Below are 21051 nucleotides of genomic sequence, written 5' to 3' on the forward strand. Positions count from 1 at the left end.
ATCCCTTGCCGTAAGGGTTGATCATATCAAAAATTGTTTCGGACAAAAGTTTTAGGTAATTTTTAGAGGACTAATGACCATTTTAAACTGATTTCATTCTGCGCCTATTAAGGGAGATATGATTTTTTGTCTTTGAAACCCCATTTTTTCCACTCCCTGGGCCAGTGGTTGGTGTATCAAAAAACTTTACTTAAATAAGTTTTAGGTCCTTATCCAAAGAATAGTAGGAACTTTAAATGAATTCGATATTTTACTTAATAAGAATGTTATAGCGATATTTTAATGTTTCAAAAAAGCCCCTCCATTTACACCCCCATGGTCCGATTTTGCCCATTAACGTACTCGACCGTGGTTTTCGTTCGTTATATTTTGTATATAAATTTGAAAGTGATTAACGCAAAATTAAGGCAGTTATCGAGTCCACAAGAAAGTGAAATATATATATATATATATAAACTTTTGAACTGACGATGGTTTTGGGGGTCTGGGGGATATGAAACGCGGAGATATGTCGAAATTTTCCGAAAGTCGAATCATGGTACCCATTACAACAGGTACCTTTCTTATGAAATCTACCTAAAAGTAAAACTACTGGGTTTATTATTATTATCATTATTACCATAATTATTATTATTATTATTTATTTATTTATAAAACTTTTAACCGCAAAATTATATCAAGGAAATAGTGGTCATTAACGTATAGTAACTTAATGTATGTATATACACGTGTAAGTTATATATATATATATATATATATATATATATATATATATATATAAATGTTTACACTATATAATATTTGAATAAACTGATAAGTAGTAGTAGTAGTACTACTACATAAGTTACAATTCAAAATTTCTGTTTTACAATTCGTCAAGAACACAGGGACCGTATTTTAAGGTGTGTTTAATTACTTATTCTTATGTTTTTAATTCTTTTTTCCTTTAATAATAAATTAGTATACATTTTAGATTTTTTTTTGTCAGTTTGTAGTATTTCTGTTTACGTATTTTGTTTTTGTATTATTATGAAGTATACCTTTACTGCATGATCTGTTTTATTGCAACAAGTTGTTATTTATTTCGCTTATTTTGTTTAGTTAAATCATTTAAAACTACTTCTGATTTTCACAGTCTATGTCTGTAAAGGTAAAATAAAAAAAAAAGACATTTCCTAATTTTTTTCCTGGAGAAGTTAAAAAAGCCGCTTGTCAAACTGCAACCAAACATAAGTAGTACTGTTGAACATAAGTTGTACCAGTAACTACTCGTACTTCATGAAAACTGTTTCATTATTCTTCTGGTTAAGTATATTTCTAACTTTGCAGGAGAAATTACTTTGTCTTTTTCCAATTCTACTTATAGACTAACATGCAAATAAATAAATAAATGTAAATTCTAAAAAAAATATGCGGTGTGTTTATACAAAACGAAATTAAGGTAGAAAATACTTTAATATTTTTGTGCAACAAATGTAAAAAAGTGAATTCACTGGGTTCACATTTCTGTCCAGAAATACTAGTTCTTCATATAAGTCATTCTAGTTATGCATCTCGCATAATAAGATTACAATAAAAGTCGATTTCACCTTTAACTGTTAAACTAAAAAACTTATGCCTAATGGTCTTCTGTAAACGTTTTAAACGTATTTTAAAACTTGAATTTTGTATCGTATTTCATGAGAAAAGAAAATCAAAACATAGGAACTTTCTTTACGTCATAATTTCAGTTTGTATATTACATATTACCGTTATACAATATTGAGCATAGTATTATAAGTTGTTCTACACGCCTACAGCATAATTTTTATGTTTTGCTGTCGTGTATGAGGTTTCCTTTTCATTTTTCAGTTAATAGCCCATCGCTCAAATTTGTTTTGAAGATCAATCCAAAAAAAAAAAAAGAAATCTTTTCATCTCGTATTCGTAATCCCCTTAAACTTAAAACAATGGTTTATTGTAGGTTGGAGACTAGGAATATCCACAAATACTGTTCAATTAAATTCTATTAAATGTATAAAAGAAATAAAGCAATTAATAATATAAGTAAAATTGGAGTTGTCATAACTGGTTTTTTTTATTCATACAAGTCATTCTAAATATAATTAATTAATGTTAAACTACATCCCCACGATGCTTAACTTCAGAAGAAATCAGCTCTTGACTTGCATGATCATGATCAGTTGCAACTAAAGATCCGCTTTGAGTTGGGATGACTTGTGGGTTCTTTTAAGTCATAAAAAATTCACAAATAACAAAGGCTTCAATTTCTTCAGAGAGCAAACCAGACAAGCAATTCGCGTTCTATTCCGATAGGACTAGCCTCGGCGTCTTTGTTAAACGAGCTGGTTTTCATCATAATCGCTAGAGTAAGTGTCGTGTCTTGTGCCTGTCCATTTCATAACTTCTGTTCTTATAACAGCCTTTAATAAAAAAAAAATATTTATTTATTCTTGTTAGAAATGTAGAGGTACAAGCGGTAAAGGTAGTCAAATACAAATATCTATACTAAAGTGACAATAACTGTGGTATATAGTGTAAAATTTTAGTTTTAAATAATTTCTACTTATCAAATTTAATGCTAATTCCCGAATTTCATTTTTTTGTAACAAACATGAAGTACCTGAATTAAAAATGTAAATTACGTTATAAACTTCATACTGTAACACCAACCACCACCGCCTTTGCGATTCTTCAAAAAGTACCACTCGTTCTTACATTAGGATATAGTATATTGGTTTGCTTGGCATTTCTCCCGCCACCATCCCATTCGGTCGCCCTAAAGCATAAGATCGAATGTCTGCGCCACAAACGGCTACTGAGCTTCAAAACAGTTTAGCGACCAGTGTCCTAAATAGCTCCTAGAGCTTACCTAACAGCGTGAGCGGACTAAGCGGTGCCATAAACCACCGGCTTACGTGTCCCAACCGCTCACTTGTCATATATTTACTAAAATGGGTAGGCGCATCCCGTCAACTATTAAAAATATATATGACATCCTAAATTAAATTTTATTTTGTCTAGACAGCAATTCGCTGCCACGCCTATTTCAATAAGAATATCCATGTTAGTTGTAAAAAACGAATTGAACAATCAAACTGAAACTATTTTGAAGAAATTAAACAAGAAAAATTTTAATTAAAGATTTAAACAACACTGTGTTGTTTAAGGCGAAAAAATTCTTATTTTAGAAGGAACTATTTCTACGTAAAAAAAGGGACTTATTAGATTTCTGATGCCATTTTTAATAAATTACCGACCAATTTAAAAGATCTTCATATCAATTTTGAAATAAAATTACATTTTTTTCTTTATATTAATATCAATCCATTAATGAATTTTTATATTGTTAAAAAAAAAAATAATTTTTTGCATTTATCTTAATCTGAACTAATATATACTCCTGTTATACTACGAGTATAGAATCACTGTTACAGCACACCAGACATCACAGATTGCTGATGAGAGAGGAAATAGATACAATGCACTTTCTTGTTTCTTAATTACAACTTTTATTTTGTAAACTGTAATTTTTGTAACTAATTACAACTTTTGGAACTGAGGTGGAAACGATAAACCTTGTTTTACCGAAAACGAATGTAAGATTTAATATTTACTAATTTATTGTTAAAAGAGTTACAATGTTTTCAGTAGTTGGAGAACTGACTTAAATGCAAACATAAAGTAAAACTTGAAAGAGAGGAGTATCTAATCCCTAGCTATTGAAAACCTAAAAATTGTGACATCAGAAGTCAAGTAAAATCAAGGTTTCGGTCTAATGCAACAGTTGTTGGTGACTAAATATTTCCTACAAGGAATCTCTTTCGACCCTTATCTAAGAACAGCAGCTGCCATTTTATTAGAAATTGTTACACATGTCGTTCCACCTAATAAAAAATAATTTACTCTAAACTTTTATATAAATTGGAAAGAAATGATAAAATAGTTTAAATAAAGTTAATTTTTTATTTTTTTATTTTTCCCTACGTGAAAGTAATGACTGGAGTAAATAAAATTAATAATTAAATTTTCCCTTGTAAAACTAATTACTTTTGGCAAGAGTAGTTGCTTTTTTCCTAGTTTTATTTGTCCTTTTGTATGTTTTTGAAAACGGAATAAAAATTAGTTATTGTTATTATTATTATTAATAATATTATTATTATTACTCCTACTTTAAAATATTTAACAGTTGAAATTTTACTTTACTCTTACATTACCTCATATGCCTGCCATCGTAAAATGGGTTCTTTTGAATCTGATGTTTTACATCTTATATGTTAAAATTAATTGTTTAATTGTTTTACATTGGTTCCAGTTACATTGATAACTGGATTTGTGAACTAGTAAATACAGGAAATACTAATTCCCATAATGGTTTCTTCTATTTTAAATTTTTTTGTGTATAATATATATAAAACATTTAAATTTCATTAGGAAGTTGTTTCAGAGAATGTATTATTATCCTGGAAAAATCATGACTTTAATATATTTTTTCGCTGTCAATACATAACTCATTTGTGAGTTTTTAAGTTAGTACTTTTGCAAATTTTTCAATGTCAGAATTTTCAAATTAGTAATTAATACTGTAAAAGAAGATGTTGAGTAGTAAAATATAATTTTCTATGCGATTTTAAGTAAACGAAAACATTAAACTATCTTTTCAAAATTTTGTATTCCTCTGTAACAGGGTCGGTGTGAAACCCAAAAACATATTTTATATACGACTGTGTTAGAAATAGTTTCATAGGTTATTTTTTTGTAATTTATAATTATTAAAATATATTATAATTTTCTATTTCGACCTTATTTCAGACACGATATGAAATGGCCCAGATATTCTTACGACTATTTTATCATTTCCTGTTTCCTATTTTTATCGTATCTGAAGGAACATTATTTTTCTATAAAAACCACTGTAACAATGTCGTACATTTAAGTTTTTTATTTAAAGTATAAGTCTATTTACTTAAAATATAAAATAATTCATTTTTTATCACATATTTATTTTTGTTGCATTTTTTTGTATCTGCTTCAGTGAAGATTTATATTGTTTTTATACGGAACATTTTAATTTTTTTATCTTACAAACACTAGCCTAACTAGTAGTGAAACCACAAAACGCAAAATTAATTTTGTTGATGTAGTAATCTGAATGTGGCTTTTTACTTTATTGAAAGTAAGTTATCGCTCTCAGCTTAGCGATTTAATTAAGCGAAGAAAGTAGTCTATTTTTTTAATTTTCCTTCTTCGAATCTTAGAGAATTACTTACTGAATCGGAAAAAGGGTTATTTTAATTGTTTGACTCACATGGTTTTTCTTACTTAACAATAAAGCGAGCCTTAGTTATGGTTTTATTAAATTAATGGATTAAAATTTGTTTAATTCAATTAATTTGTTTAGGTTATAGGAAAGATTTCACATATAGATTAATCACCGAATCAAAGATCCTTTTCTTAGTGTATCGAGAACTGCGTGTAGTCAAACGTATAAAAAACACTATCGTCTGAAAAAGATTTTTGTTGTACTATTTCGTTGTAAAAGTATGTCGTAATCGTTCCACGAACTATTATTTCCAACGGAAAGTTTTGCATTTTTATGGGTTAGAATTTGGATTTAAGATACTTAAATTTATATGGAAAAATTGCATTCTCTGTAAGAATCAGTTATCGTAAAGAACAGCGTGCCTTAAGAATGACTCCAAATTTTTTTTTGTGTTAGGTTAGCAAAAATTTCTAGAGAAGAAAGTAAAATAAAATTAAATTAAATTGTTTTCTGTTTAATATTTTTTTATAATAAATTCAATAATTAATAAAAGCGTTGATAAGAGAGAAAGAAATATTTTATTCGGGTTTTGGTTATTAATAACTGCTTGATATGCAAACAGAAATTTACTTTTGATCTAACCTGTTTCACGTACTAGAATAATTCAAATAAGCTACTGACTTACTCGCAACCTTTTCTTTTTCCTGTTTAGCCTCCAGTAACTACCGTTTAGATAATACTTCAGAGGATGAATGAGGATGATATGTATGAGTGTGAATGAGGTGCAGTCTTGTACATTCTCAGTTCGACCATACCTGAGATGTGTGGTTAATTGAAACCTAACCACCAAAGAACACCGGTATCCACGATCTAGTATTCAAGTCCGTGTAAAAATATCTGGCTTCACTAGGACTTGAACGCTGGAACTCTCAGCTTCCAAATCAGCTGATTTGGGAAGACGCGTTCACCACTAGACCAACCCGGTGGGTTAACTCTCGTAACCTGCACATCAATTATGCATTTCATTTTTATGAAAACAGTAATCGATAATAAATTGGAAGTTTGCACCTTGAAATAGTTAAATGACTAGGTGTTCAGTTAATAGGCTGAACTACAGCTTTCAACTGCCAACAAGTAGATATAAAGACATAATAGTTACACTAATCATGCTTTAATTTTTTTTTGGTGAAAATCCGATTATTTATAATTTTAATTCCTATTATTAAAATGTTTAAATTTCGAAAATTCTACTAAAAAAAAAATTGAATAGATGTTATATTTAACTTTTTAACTGATTTTTCAAAGTCAGTTCTATTACTTTTTTAAAGTTTAGTTTATTTCATCCTCTTTTGGTTTTACACTCATTAAAAATATTGATAAGTATGCAAGGACTCTGAATTAAATTAATTTTTTGTTTAAAAATTCTTTGATTTACCTTATCTAAATGTACTTTCTCTCATACATTCATTGTGATAACCTTTTCAATATTCTGGTTAGTATACTGAAATAAACAAATAATCATGTATATAAATACAAACTTAAGTTGAACTGAAATGATACAGAATTTTGATAAAGTTTTCTATTTCTCATGATTTCTCTGTTTGGATAGTTCCATTATTATTTTAAAATAGCTTAACTGTTGTAAATAAGACTCACTGGTTGATTTTGCTTTGAACTTGATTCAATCTTAGGGTTCAAAAAGCATAGAAGGGCAGTATTACTTCGTAGTCAGAGACAATTTTTCCATTTTTCTTATAAGTTCAATTTAGTAAAAAATTTATTCTATATCAGACTGCAAAAAACCTTGACTGAAATAATTCCTGTCATCTCCTTATTTCTTTCAATCATAATTATCATGTTCATTACATGTGTTGATAGCATCTCTTCTTGATGCTACTGTCTTGAAGTTTGTAAAGAAGAAACTCCTTTTTGTTTCTTTTTATCTTTAACTTGGAAATAGAATCACAGGTGAAGCTGTTGGTTTAAAGTGATGGGTTCTATTAACTGGTCGTTAGGGCTGAACTACTACATGAAATTACTGAATGACATCATAATAACAATGGTTTAATCATTTATATGTGTGTGTGTGTGTGTGTGTGTGTGTGTGTGTGTGTATTTTAATTTTTACCTACCAGGTTATTATTTGTAGAATTATAACTCTTTCTCAAGATATTAATGTTCGAACACTTGTAGAATGTTCTAACTCTTCATCTCAATTCTTTGAACTGGTAATGTAAAAAAATTATACAATTCTTAAACTAATATTTAGTTTTCTTGAAGCAGTTTTCTTAAAAACCAATCCCTGTCAGAAATCAGATTCTTTTCTTCTTTCATAACACATATTTCATTAACTTTCTGTAGGACATGATTATATAATTGAGCAAAGATCAAATGCAAATTGGGGTACAATTATGGTTTATTTTTCACAGATAGTACGGTTTAATTTTAACATCCTTCTTCCTAATTACATTTGTACAAGATAAACTGATTAGAGTAACTAAAAAAAGTTTGTTTCATTTTTACCGACCAAATGGAAACCAATCAACTTTGATGATAATACTTTTTAACATGTCCTCTGTCAATGTTGTTTCAACAAAATGTCCACAAGGCTGAAAATAAGATTTTTATATTTCCATTTTTATTATAGAAGTAACACTACTGGTTAAGGTAAGCTCTTGATTTAGTTTTATTTTTTTCATGATATTTTAGTCTATATTGTGCTTGTAGATTGTAAAATAAGTTGAATTATTGAAAATAAATTATTAAATTCTTGAAAAGATTTTTTTTTTTTTTTTTGTCTTCAGTCATTTGACTGGTTTGATGCAGCTCTCCAAGATTCCCTATCTAGTGCTAGTCGTTTCATTTCAGTATACCCTCTACATCCTACATCCCCAACAATTTGTTTTACATACTCCAAACGTGGCCTGCCTACACAATTTTTCCCTTCTACCTGTCCTTCCAATATTGAAGCGACTATTCCAGGATGCCTTAGTATGTGGCCTACAAGTCTGTCTCTTCTTTTAACTATATTTTTCCAAATGCTTCTTTCTTCATCTATTTGCCGCAATACCTCTTCATTTGTCACTTTATCCACCCATCTGATTTTTAACATTCTCCTATAGCACCACATTTCAAAAGCTTCTAATCTTTTCTTCTCAGATACTCCGATTGTCCAAGTTTCACTTCCATATAAAGCGACACTCCAAACATACACTTTCAAAAATCTTTTCCTGACATTTAAATTAATTTTTGATGTAAACAAATTATATTTCTTACTGAAGGCTCGTTTAGCTTGTGCTATTCAGCATTTTATATCGCTCCTGCTTCGTCCATCTTTAGTAATTTTATTTCCCAAATAACAAAATTCTTCTACCTCCATAATCTTTTCTCCTACTATTTTCACATTCAGTGGTCCATCTTTGTTATTTCTACTACATTTCATTACTTTTGTTTTGTTCTTGTTTATTTTCATGCGATAGTTCTTGCGTAGGACTTCATCTATGCCGTTCATTGTTTCTTCTAAATCCTTTTTACTCTCGGCTAGAATTACTATATCATCAGCAAATCGTAGCATCTTTATCTTTTCACCTTGTACTGTTACTCCGAATCTAAATTGTTCTTTAACATCATTAACTGCTAGTTCCATGTAAAGATTAAAAAGTAACGGAGATAGGGAACATCCTTGTCGGACTCCCTTTCTTATTAGGGCTTCTTTCTTATGTTCTTCAATTGTTATTGTTGCTGTTTGGTTCCTGTACATGTTAGCAATTGTTCTTCTATCTCTGTATTTGAACCCTAATTTTTTTGAAATGCTGAACATTTTATACCAGTCTACGTTATCGAAAGCCTTTTCTAGGTCTATAAACGCCAAGTATGTTGGTTTGTTTTTCTTTAATCTTCTTCTACTATTAATCTGAGGCCTAAAATTGCTTCTCTTGTCCCTATACTTTTCCTGAAACCAAATTGGTCTTCTCCTAACACTTCTTCCACTCTCCTCTCAATTCTTCTGTATAAAATTCTAGTTAAGATTTTTGATGCATGACTAGTTAAACTAATTGTTCTGTATTCTTCACATTTATCTGCCCCTGCTTTCTTTGGTATCATAACTATAACACTTTTTTTGAAGTCTGACGGAAATTCCCCATTTTCATAAATATTACACACCAGTTTGTATAATCTATCAATCGCTTCCTCACCTGCACTGCGCAGTAATTCTACAGGTATTCCGTCTATTCCAGGAGCCTTTCTGCCATTTAAATCTTTTAATGCTCTCTTAAATTCAGATCTCAGTATTGTTTCTCCCATTTCATCCTCCTCAACTTCCTCTTCTTCCTCTATAACACCATTTTCTAATTCATTTCCTCCATATAACTCTTCAATATATTCCACCCATCTATCGACTTTACCTTTCGTATTATATATTGGTGTACCATCTTTGTTTAACACATTATTAGATTTTAATTTATGTACCCCAAAATTTTCCTTAACTTTCCTGTATGCTCCGTCTATTTTACCAATGTTCATTTCTCTTTCCACTTCTGAACACTTTTCTTTAATCCACTCTTCTTTCACCAGTTTGCACTTCCTGTTTATAGCATTTCTTAATTTCCGATAGTTCCTTTTACTTTCTTCATCACTAGCATTCTTATATTTTCTACGTTCATCCATCAGCTGCAATATATCGTCTGAAACCCAAGGTTTTCTACCGGTTCTCTTTATTCCGCCTAAGTTTGCTTCTGCTGATTTAAGAATTTCCTTTTTAACATTCTCCCATTCTTCTTCTACATTTTCTACCTTATCTTTGTTACTCAGACCTCTTGCGATGTCCTCCTCAAAAATCTTCTTTATCTCCTCTTCCTCAAGCTTCTCTAAATTCCACCGATTCATCTGACACCTTTTCTTCAGGTTTTTAAACCCCAATCTACATTTCATTATCACCAAATTATGGTCGCTATCAATGTCTGCTCCAGGGTAAGTTTTGCAGTCAACGAGTTGATTTCTAAATCTTTGCTTAACCATGATATAATCTATCTGATACCTTCCAGTATCGCCTGGCTTTTTCCAAGTGTATATTCTTCTATTATGATTTTTAAATTGGGTGTTGGCAATTACTAAATTATACTTCGTGCAAAATTCTATAAGTCGGTCCCCTCTTTCATTCCTTTTGCCCAGCCCGTATTCACCCACTATATTTCCTTCCTTGCCTTTTCCAATGCTTGCATTCCAATCTCCAACTATTATTAAATTTTCATCTCCTTTTACGTGTTTAATTGCTTCATCAATCTCTTCGTATACACACTCTACCTCATCATCATCATGGGTGCTTGTAGGCATATAGACGTTAACAATCGTTGTCGGTTTAGGTTTTGATTTTATCCTTATTACAATGATTCTATCGCTATGCGTTTTGAAATACTCCACTCTCCTCCCTATCGTCTTGTTCATCACGAAACCTACTCCTGCCTGCCCATTATTTGACGCTGAGTTAATTACTCTAAAATCACCTGACCAAAAGTCGCCTTCCTCTTCCCACCGAACCTCACTAATTCCTACTATATCCACATTTGTCCTACCCATTTCCCTTTTTAAATTTTCTAGCCTACCAACCTTTTTCAAGCTTCTAACATTCCACGCTCCGACTCGTAGAATGTTATTTTTTAATTTTCTGGTGACCCCTTCCTTAGTAGTCCCCACCCGGAGATCCAAACGGGGGACTATTTTACCTCCGGAATATTTTACCAAGGAAGGCGCCTCCATTATTGCTATGTGAAAATGCAGAGAGCCACATTTTCTTGGAAAAAAAGCAGCTGTAGTTTTCCATTGCTTTCAGCTGCGCAGTACTCAGAGGACTGAGTGATGTTGATAAGGCCGTTTAAGTCGTCCTGACTTACGCCCCTAACAACTACTGAAAGGCTGCTGCCCTCTATCAGGAATCATTCCTTAGTCTGGCTCTCAACAGATACCTCTCCGATATGGTTGCACCTTCGGTCCAGCTACTCTGTATCCCTGAGCACTCAAGCCCCCTCACCAACGGCAAGGTCTCATGATTCATAGAGGAGGCTTGACAAGATACATTTGTTTTATTTTTTCCTTGAAATAAGCTGCAAACATCAGAATATTTAAAAATATATTCATACAGATTGCAAAGTAACTATGTCTATATTCCTTTTATCATCTATATGAAATAAATAAATCTAGATTGTACAAATAATTATGTGTAAATTCTGATTAGAATATCAGAAACTTCTTGAACATGTTCAAAAATTATTTATTATTTATTATTTATTCTTAAGTAACTGTTACTCATTAAAGGATTTAACAGTTATTCAAAAAGGATGTGATGCAAGAAAGTGTAAACAGATAACACCTGAAGGTGAAGAATGAAGAAAACAATATGTAACGATGAAATATATTGCCTTTAAATGACCATTGCAGAATGCATAGAAATAAAGATGTGCACCAAACAAATGAGTGTATGTCTTATAGTTTCATGAACATCCTCCTTGTAACTTTATTTCTATTTTGAAGGTTGTTTAAATAATACATTTTTAACCTTCAATCACAATGATAATGTCTGTTTCTTTACTACAAGTTAGGCTTGTTTCTTTGCTTGTATAACACTTTTGAAATTAAAATGCTTATATTTTTTAAACCAATGAGCCAGATTTTCAAAATTCAAGTATCGAAGTAATTCTTGTAACTTATCTTCAATTTGATTACCTTATTCAAAATTGTTACTTTTTATAAAATTTTATATTTGTCTAATGTGTAGCTAAAATGCATAATTGCCATTTGTGAAGTATTCTAATTTCTTCTTTTTTTTGTAGTAGAAAAAAATTACAATTTATTTAATAATTTTATTTTCATGGTATAAAATACATTTCAATAAGAGAATTAGAGGACGCTATGAGTAACAATTTTCTTTCTGATTGCTGAGAACACCACTAGAAATAAAACATTTTGACTATTTTTTATAAAACTTTAAACACTATTCCATTCAAAAAACCCTTCAATTTTTAGTTTTAATCAGTTTTGGTGGATATGTGGCTCTCAAGATCACTTTTGACATCAAATAACCTTAAAAACCCTTGGATCATCATGTGAACTAATGATAATAATTCATTATTTTAAGGAAAAAGGTATTTCTTAATAGACAAATTTTCAGTACTGACGTATAGTTTTCTTTTTTCTATTAATATGATGTGCAGTCATATACGATCATAACAATAATACCCAATTACTGAAATCACACATATACTGTATGTGCATTTTTAAACTTTCACATAACTTCAAACTTTGTAATTTTCTAAATTCAGTATTTCTCAAATATTATTATACTTGCAGGGTTAAGAAAAAGCTTCATTATTAACATTGTACATTTTATGAAAAATTATTCAACATTATAAGGCTATCATTTTATTTTTTTCAGTATCCTTTTAAATTATTTTGAACTGGTGAATGATAATGTTGATTTTTATTTAAATTTTTTCATTCATACTACCTGTTTTTAGCCTAAATATAAAATACTTTCCAAAATTGTAACTGGTACAATGTAGCCTACCATAAGGTCATTTTGATGTAGACAGACTTCATGAATTTTTTTTATTTCCTATTCACTTTTCTGAACCCAGTTGACCTTACTACTTGTTAAAAAATTGATATAGTTGTAAGTAAATAATTTTGGAGATGGTAATTCTAATATTTTTATCCCTTCATTACTAATAAAAAAGCCTCAGATAATTTTTTTTTTTTTATAATAGTTCAAGAGTAAAATAGATGAATATAAAAGATATATTAAATATCTGATCTGTTTTTCAACATATAACTCAAACAGAATAACAGAGTTAAAATATCTCTGTTTAATAGAGTTAAGTGTTACCTATCACTTAAAATTACATAATAAAGTAAATTTCCTAAAAACTGATAACAAACAATTTCAACATTTTCAGATGGGGAAATTCACTTATTTGATGCTATTAGGAATTATTGATTTAATGACTGCATGTTATGGTGATGTTCGAAAATACCAGCTAGCTAATATAGGTAACTACTTAGAAATAAAAATCTTGTGTTGTATAAGGCAAGCTGCACATTTTTAAATATCAGATGTCTTTTTATTAAAAATATAATAAACATGAAAAAAGTATTGTATTAATTTTTATTGGAGTGTTGAAACTAATTTTTACTCACAAATATCCATAGGAATACACAAAATGATAAAAAAATGTCCAATACTTTTTATTGAACATAATGAAAATGAAGAACTTCATTAAAAAATTAACTGTCCCATTATACATTCAAATACTTATTATCAATTTAATATTTATACTTATTGCCAGTCAACTGTACTGTCCAATTTAAGGATTTGTTGTCTGTAACATGTAGAATTTATATAGAAATAAATATGTGTTTCCTACTTAAATATAAAATATGAATGTAATTCTTCATTGCTATTGTATGGAGTAAAGATAAATTGCTACCAACACTTAATTATTCTTAAATTAAATCCAGATTATTAAAAAAACATTTTGCTGGTTTTAAGTAATAGACATCCAGAGTACATAGACCAATGTTAACATGCGAGTGCATTCTAAATACAAGCAGCATATCGAACAGTGTAAGTGCCTGGAATACCGACCTGGTATGGTATGTTGTTGGTATAGGTTGTGGTATACCAGCTGCCATGGTATGGTGGTCTGGACTTCCTGGTGGAAGTCTGATTAAAAAAATATTTCTTATTGTTTTTTTAAACATTCACTACTAAAATTAATGTGAAGACACATTCTTTGTCAAAACATGGCCTTATGGCTGACAGGCCAACCCGCAAATCATCTTCAAGATGTTTACCAGTCTGTTCCTCTGTTTAGGTTTCACTATTTTCATTGTAAAAAATGCTCTCAAAACCTTTATGGCTCTCTTTGTAATTGTGGGATACTGACATTGCACATAAATCCAAAAGGACTCTACTGAAGTTTCTATAAATTCTGTTTTCATGGTAGAATCACATGACAAGCCTAACAATTTGTTAGAAGCATTTTGTATGTTGATCTCACCAGTTGTGCCAAAAGGAGAAATTACCAATTCTAAGTCTGAAACAGACAAAGTATGAAAGTAATGTGTTTCTGAAGTTTGTAACGCATTTAAATATTCCTTAATTAACTTCTTCAGGCATTTCTTTATTATTTGGGTACTTCAGGCATTTTGTTTGTGGCTGAAACAATATTCTTTGTTTTGTGTTGCATTTTGACAAGATGTTCTAGTATGGCATACCAAAAATTACCTTTCAAAAGTCTTACAAACAAATAAGCAGCTGGTCATACAATGATTTCCACCTAGAAAGCCTGTGTGCTTTTGAACGCAGCAATAAATTAGTATGCTTGGTTCCCATAGAATTGCATAGATTTTCTAATTGGTCTTGTTTTAAAATAACTGACCATTTCAATAGTCATTCTTACTACTCGTTCTAAAGATTAAATTCTATAAAGTCAATTCTAGTCAATTCTATAAAGTCAAAAATTCTAATAATTAACACCTCTCTATGCAAAAAAAAACAATGAATTGTCATTATAGTTGGGTTCACTTCCCTGTCAAAACGTATAAAATCTTTGATTTTCCCTATCTGGTGCCTTGTCAGTCCAAGAGAGTTGCAATTTTCTCAGGAAATATTAGGGCCAAGAAAATTATTAACACTGGAGCCGTTACACTAATCTTTTTTTGGAGCCGTTACTCATAATATCTTTTTCTGAAGTAATGGTTTCAAGTTTGCAAAATAAAAATTGTTCATTAATATCTAAATTATATTCAACTCTATTAAAGCTTACTATTTGTCATTTACCACTTGCATCAGTCTGTTCACAATAATTTCAATGTTGTGAGACATTTCTTTTATTCTGCACCTGGAAGTATTATTGGATAATGGAATTTTGGATATTTCTTTTTCTACAGCATCAAACATATTTTCACAATTTGTTTAGGTAATATTAGTTTTTAGGTAGTAATTAGTAGTTTTAGGTAATATTAGTAAGTAATATTAGTTTTTAGTAATATTTAGTTTAGGTAATATTAGGTAGTTTTCCTGGTAATATTAGTTCCTTGCCTATATTATGCGGGTTTTTTGTTGGACTATTTACTCAGATACTGCATAAGAAGCATGCAACACTTTGTCAGAAACGGAAATGCATTTCAATAACGAACTAAACATTTTATTTTGTAACTTCAGAAGTTCAAAATATTCTATTTGTTTTGAAGCTACATGAGAATGATTAGTTTCTATATTAATGTATTTTGAGTTTACTTGTCACCATCGAATGATTTGACAAAACACTTCTGCATTTAAGACACTTGGGTATCTGTTTATGCTCACATTCACGCCATGTAAAACCATACTGCAAGTGAATCATTTATTTCCTTGTTATGTGGATTGATATTCATGTGAAACATCGTGGGTTTCTGAAATAAATAATTCATTTTCTCATCCCTGTATTTATGAAGCACAGCTTGTTTTTGAGAATCCTGAAGGGAATCATAATTTCCGCTCACATTACTTGAACACTGCCATGATTGCTGACACAGGTCTCAGAACTTGAAGCTTTTCTTTTTAGAATGAGAGATAATTTCAAAATAAAAATAATACAAAAATACTTTTGTAAAATAGTTTCACCATTACCTACTTATGATATATTTAAATTGAAACTGGCAACACTAACTCACAACATGGCAACACTGAACATTCGGTTTCTTACAAGGTGGGAAGAGTAAGCTAAGCACTGTTACAGGTGTTCACCATAACTCAAAATTATCTACAGGTAGAAAAATTAAACTCAGCATTGTTACAGGTGTTGATAGGTACAGTCTATCTCAAAAAAATTTAAAAATATAAAAGGTTTCATGGTAAGTATAAATTATGTTGAATAGAGACTTTCAGAATGGCATAAAATTTATTTTTTAATTCTAAAATTTTACATCATACACAATGGGACTGAGTGACACACTGGTTGAGAACCAATGACTAAGCTGTAATATTTAAAAATTTCATTTTATTTATAATAAATTAAGAGTAAGAACTAAATATTTGTGCACCCCTTTTTAACTTTACCCCCTGATGATGATAAATTAATAAGTTTTCTTACTTATTTTAGATCTCCTTGGGATTTATTATGCTCAATTTCAGTATTTTTAATTGTATAGGAAATGGGAGAATTATAGTTATGAATGAGTCAGCAACAGCTTTTCCATTTCTGTACATATATGCACTATGTATCTTTTTTAAGATAAAATAATTGAGCAAATGTAATATATAATATATGAAATATATTATAATGAAATACAAATTACATTTCATAATTTATATTTGCCGTCTTTACAAATGAGATACAAAAAAAAATATATAACAATTCTACTGATTTTATACTAGTTTAAGAAATTCTATTCAGTATTTCTATAGAATATATTGTTCATTATACACATGTGTGATATTATATTCTATAATATATACTTTTTTCTATATTTTAGGGAAACTGTGTACGTTTCGTCCAAAAAGAAATGAGACAAAGTGTGAAGGAGAGGTAGCAGTTAAAATATGGTATTTTAACAACACAGATTGTATTCCTTTTATGAATGGTTGTACAGATGGTATTACAGGAGTAAATCTAGCATTTATAACACTTGATGATTGCCTTAGAGAGTGTAAACAGGAGCAAATTAAAAACCAGGATAAAAATGAACAAGTTCCTGAAAAGCAAGAGGCTAGTGATCTGACAACTACTGATTCTGAAGCCGATACAATTTTAAATACTCATAACTTAGATGATCCCAAAAGAGAGCAATCACAAAGTTTGTCTGGGACTATCAACGTAAATGCTATGAAGTATAGTTTATTGGTTATTTATTTTGTACATTTGGTTATTTGATAACTTTAAGTTTTCATAAAATTTATTATTTTTATTAATAATTGTGTACTAATTACCAGTGCAGTTGAAATATTTATGTCGAAAAAGTGCTAATGATCTAGAATGTTTTATCAAAGAATTTTCTAACAATAAATTGTAATTATTATATTCCTTTGGTTAAAAAAATCACAGAAATGATATTTACCTATATTCCTGACTTGAATTTCAACAATTTGGTTTTAACATTTACAAATTTCACAATAAGGATTTGATGGGAAACCTGTTTCATCATTACTATATGGCATTCCATTATGGTGAATACATACTGTTAAAAATACTTAAGAGTACAAATAATAATTCTTAACTTTTATTTATTTATTCTGTACTAGTTTTATGAAATTTAAAAGACTCCTTGTGCTCAGTGGTCAATTGGGGTCAATATTGTATGTTATGATTAAGAATTGTGTTGCACATTGAATCAAATTAGGGAAAATATTGACCCCATCGTCATATCTGTTACAAATAAAAAAAGTAATTCAAATATTAAATGTAGGAGATGAAATTCCATTTACTTATATTAAAAGTTCCTTTTTGTTTTCTTTTTTCCAATTTATTGAAAGGGTGAAGTGATAGAATGATTGAAGGTACAAAATGGGGTTTTAAGATATTTATTTACTTATATTATTACCAAAAGATTGTGTAGCATAAAAAAAGACTAAATTACTCACTTTCGAATTAATGAAGTTTGTTTTCAAAGGACCTTTCAAGGCTCATTAACAGTACTTCTCAACCAATAGGACTGGTATCAGCAATACCCATTCAAAGAGGTTAAAAAATCTGTTAGTATTTAATCAAACGATAAAACTGACTAATGTTATATTATATTTGATAAGTTTAGTTGCAATTGTTCAATAGTAATGAAATCTAGATTTATATGTGTAGTGTTTAAAATTTTGTTTTCCTGAAAACATTTAATATATATTATCCGATTCTATGCAGTAATTTGCAAAAATTAATTCTTTATAACTGTGGGTAAATGTGTATTCAATCTGTATGATGCATAATTATAAGGTGAAATCACAATAGTTTAATATGTGTACTCCTGCATTACTATGTTTGCCTTTTTATCTACTTTATTGGTTTATTATAAACCTTGTGTATTTTGTTTGTAGTTTTGAAATTGATACAATAACTTTCTTTTCTGAAAGTTTATTTGAGTTTTGGTTAATGGATGTTAATATTTCATATTTTCTTTCTCTAGGTCTGCTTATTTGTTCAATATTTTAAGAATTATATTGTTGTTGATGAGGTTAGGTGTATAGCTACTGAGATTGTGATTAAAGTAACCTTACTTCTATAAATAACATATTTTTTAAATATGTTATTTATAGAAATTTAGACTTATATAACATCTTATTAATCATATTATTATGATTTTGAAATATATTTTAAGATTTACAGGCAAAATTAGTCATAAGTAATGTGATAGCTGTATCCATTATATCAGTGTCATGGGATAGCATTCCATATGCAGAGATAAATTTATGATGGGTTGTTAGAGAAAAGTAAAAGTCTAAGAATTAGTAGTTCAGCAAAAAATATTTTTACTTTTATAAGATATTTTTAAGTATCCACAATAAGATTTAGTTAAAAATGAGTGATCTGGTACGTGTTGTGTACAAATTTCTACATTTGAAACTTCTTTGTCAATGCAGAACCTTTGTTTGGGTATGTTCAGTAAATTTCTCCAAGACAATTTTCATGTATCTGGAAGCTCTTCAAGACTAAATGCCATATATATGCTGCATCTGGGTAAATACACTCACAAGTTGATTCAAAATATCTGAAAAATGTTCTTTTGTGAAATGTAACATACAACAGTGAAATGTAGATAGAAGACTTTCTTAAAACAAACCGTTATTCCAATCTCCAAAGTCATGATCACAATGCAGTAGAATGACAAGAACACAAGACAATCTAAATTTGTGTTCAGCAAAGACTCTTTTACAGTTTCTTAACAGAAGATAGAATAAAAAATAATAAACAAATTTTGAAGAACAATATGAATTCAGGAAGAAAAGGAATACAAGAAAGTTAGTTGTTGTGAGGAATGTAAAGAAATAAGTAAGTTTTTAATAGATATAGAAAAAAATTTTGCAGCGTCAAATGGGATTACTGAAATATTAAATAGGTAAAAAGTGGAATAGAAAGATAGAAGATTAATTAAATAATTATTTAAGGATCAGAAAGCAGTTATAAAATAAAGAATAAATAAATTAAGTGATTTGAACTAGGAACAAAAGTAAGATAATCCTATATAACCCAACCTTGTTTAATATGTCTAAAATATGATCACAAACACATTAGAAGAAATTACATTACAGCATCAGCATTAGCACTAAAGAAAAAAAAAATTGTGTAAAGTACAGAAATGATTATTTTTAGGAAATAAAGCACAGAACACTAAGCAAATAACTAAAAAATGAAAACATTCAATGATAAAGTATGTTATGAAAATAAATATTGAGAACAGAATTATAGGAGACTGTTAATGAAAATGTTCTAGGGATTTGTCTGCCACTGTAAACCCTACTACCTAGTAGAGAACTCCAGTAGGCACTTCAGGAAAATCTGCTAGCAGGATTTGCCTGCTTGTTAAGAAAGGTATGGCCTAAGGATAAGCCTCAATCCTACAAGTATTCATCTTTTTTTTTTATTTGAATAGAATTATTTTATTCTGAAAACAGAATGGATAAAGAAAAAGAAAATTTTGTATAGATTAATAATTAAGTATGAAGAGTATATATCAAGCCTTAATTGCTTGATATATTTTTTATCAAATATGACTAATGACTAAAGTAGTCAATAACAAAAAAAAAAATAATTTTTTTTTTTTTTTTACGGAGGTAGGTGGAAATGCATTTACGCATGGAGTGTCAGGCTCCCACTAATGGTATTATCCAATCACCATCAGCAGACTACTGACTAAAACCCCCTCCTTTCTACCAGGACTGGACCCGAAACCGTTTAACACATTACTTTCGGCCGAGTCCTGCTATACCAGCCTGAGAAGGCTGCTATCTAATTTTCAGGACTATCCAGGGCACCGTTCTTGGTCCTGAGAATGCTGCTGGCGAATTGGGCCACATTCTCCCAGCTGGTCGGGTTACGGAGCATCATCGCAATCACGTTGTGGGGGCTCAGTGCTCCGAGGTCTGCCTCTAGTGTCCCTCGATCTGCCGCCTACGAGCACATTTGAAAAAGATGTGCCCAGCGTCGTCCCGTACACCGGGGCAATAGAGGTAGTCGGGGGACAGCGCTTTCCCTATGACATGGAGGTAAGTGCGGAAAATGACCCGTTAAAAACTGGGTCATATAGTACTCCACCTCTCCATGACGCCGCTCCATCAATGGTCTGACCAGAAGGGTAAGCCTTGCCGTCCATCGTCCTCTGGTCTCGCGGTCCCAGGTCTCTTGCCATGCGAGAAACGTGCGAGTCCGTTCCTCGTTGGTGAGATGGTCTCCCGGTCTCCGCCCGCCCTTCACCTCCTGTAGGCCGCCGGTGCTCTCTTGCCAAAAGAGCAATGGGTATGACGCCGGTGACTGCAGGCTCGCTCACAAACCGTCCGATACGTGGAAGCGATTCTTAAGCTGCGGTGCATTGCACTTGCAAAAGCTGGTTCCGGTTCGACTGTTACTGCCCGGGCTCACACTTCCGCCGAAATTCGCCATTTCGGCGGATCGAAGGCCAGCAGACTGCTCTCACCCGACCAGACGGGTGAGAGCAGTTATGGCTCTCGCAGTTTGTCGGCGGCTCTCCGAAGCTGTTCAGCAAAGCTGACATCATTTCCGGACAGTCATCATACCGAGGTACTTCGCGGACGGCTTGATCTTGTAAAC

General features: G+C 30.6%; 1 protein-coding gene across 1 annotated transcript; it reads left to right on the forward strand.

Moving 5' to 3' along the window:
• The first annotated feature begins 823 nt into the window (after positions 1-823).
• Positions 824-17280, forward strand: LOC142318300 (uncharacterized). Its single transcript, XM_075354873.1, has 3 exons — positions 824-902; positions 13213-13306; positions 16775-17280. Exons 2-3 carry the CDS (start codon positions 13213-13215, stop codon positions 17170-17172), a joined length of 492 nt encoding a protein of 163 aa, XP_075210988.1. The 5' UTR covers positions 824-902; the 3' UTR covers positions 17173-17280.
• Positions 17281-21051: the final 3771 nt, after the last annotated feature.

Source organism: Lycorma delicatula, chromosome 1 (assembly GCF_047948215.1).
Source record: "Lycorma delicatula isolate Av1 chromosome 1, ASM4794821v1, whole genome shotgun sequence".
NCBI classification, from domain to species: domain Eukaryota; kingdom Metazoa; phylum Arthropoda; class Insecta; order Hemiptera; family Fulgoridae; genus Lycorma; species Lycorma delicatula.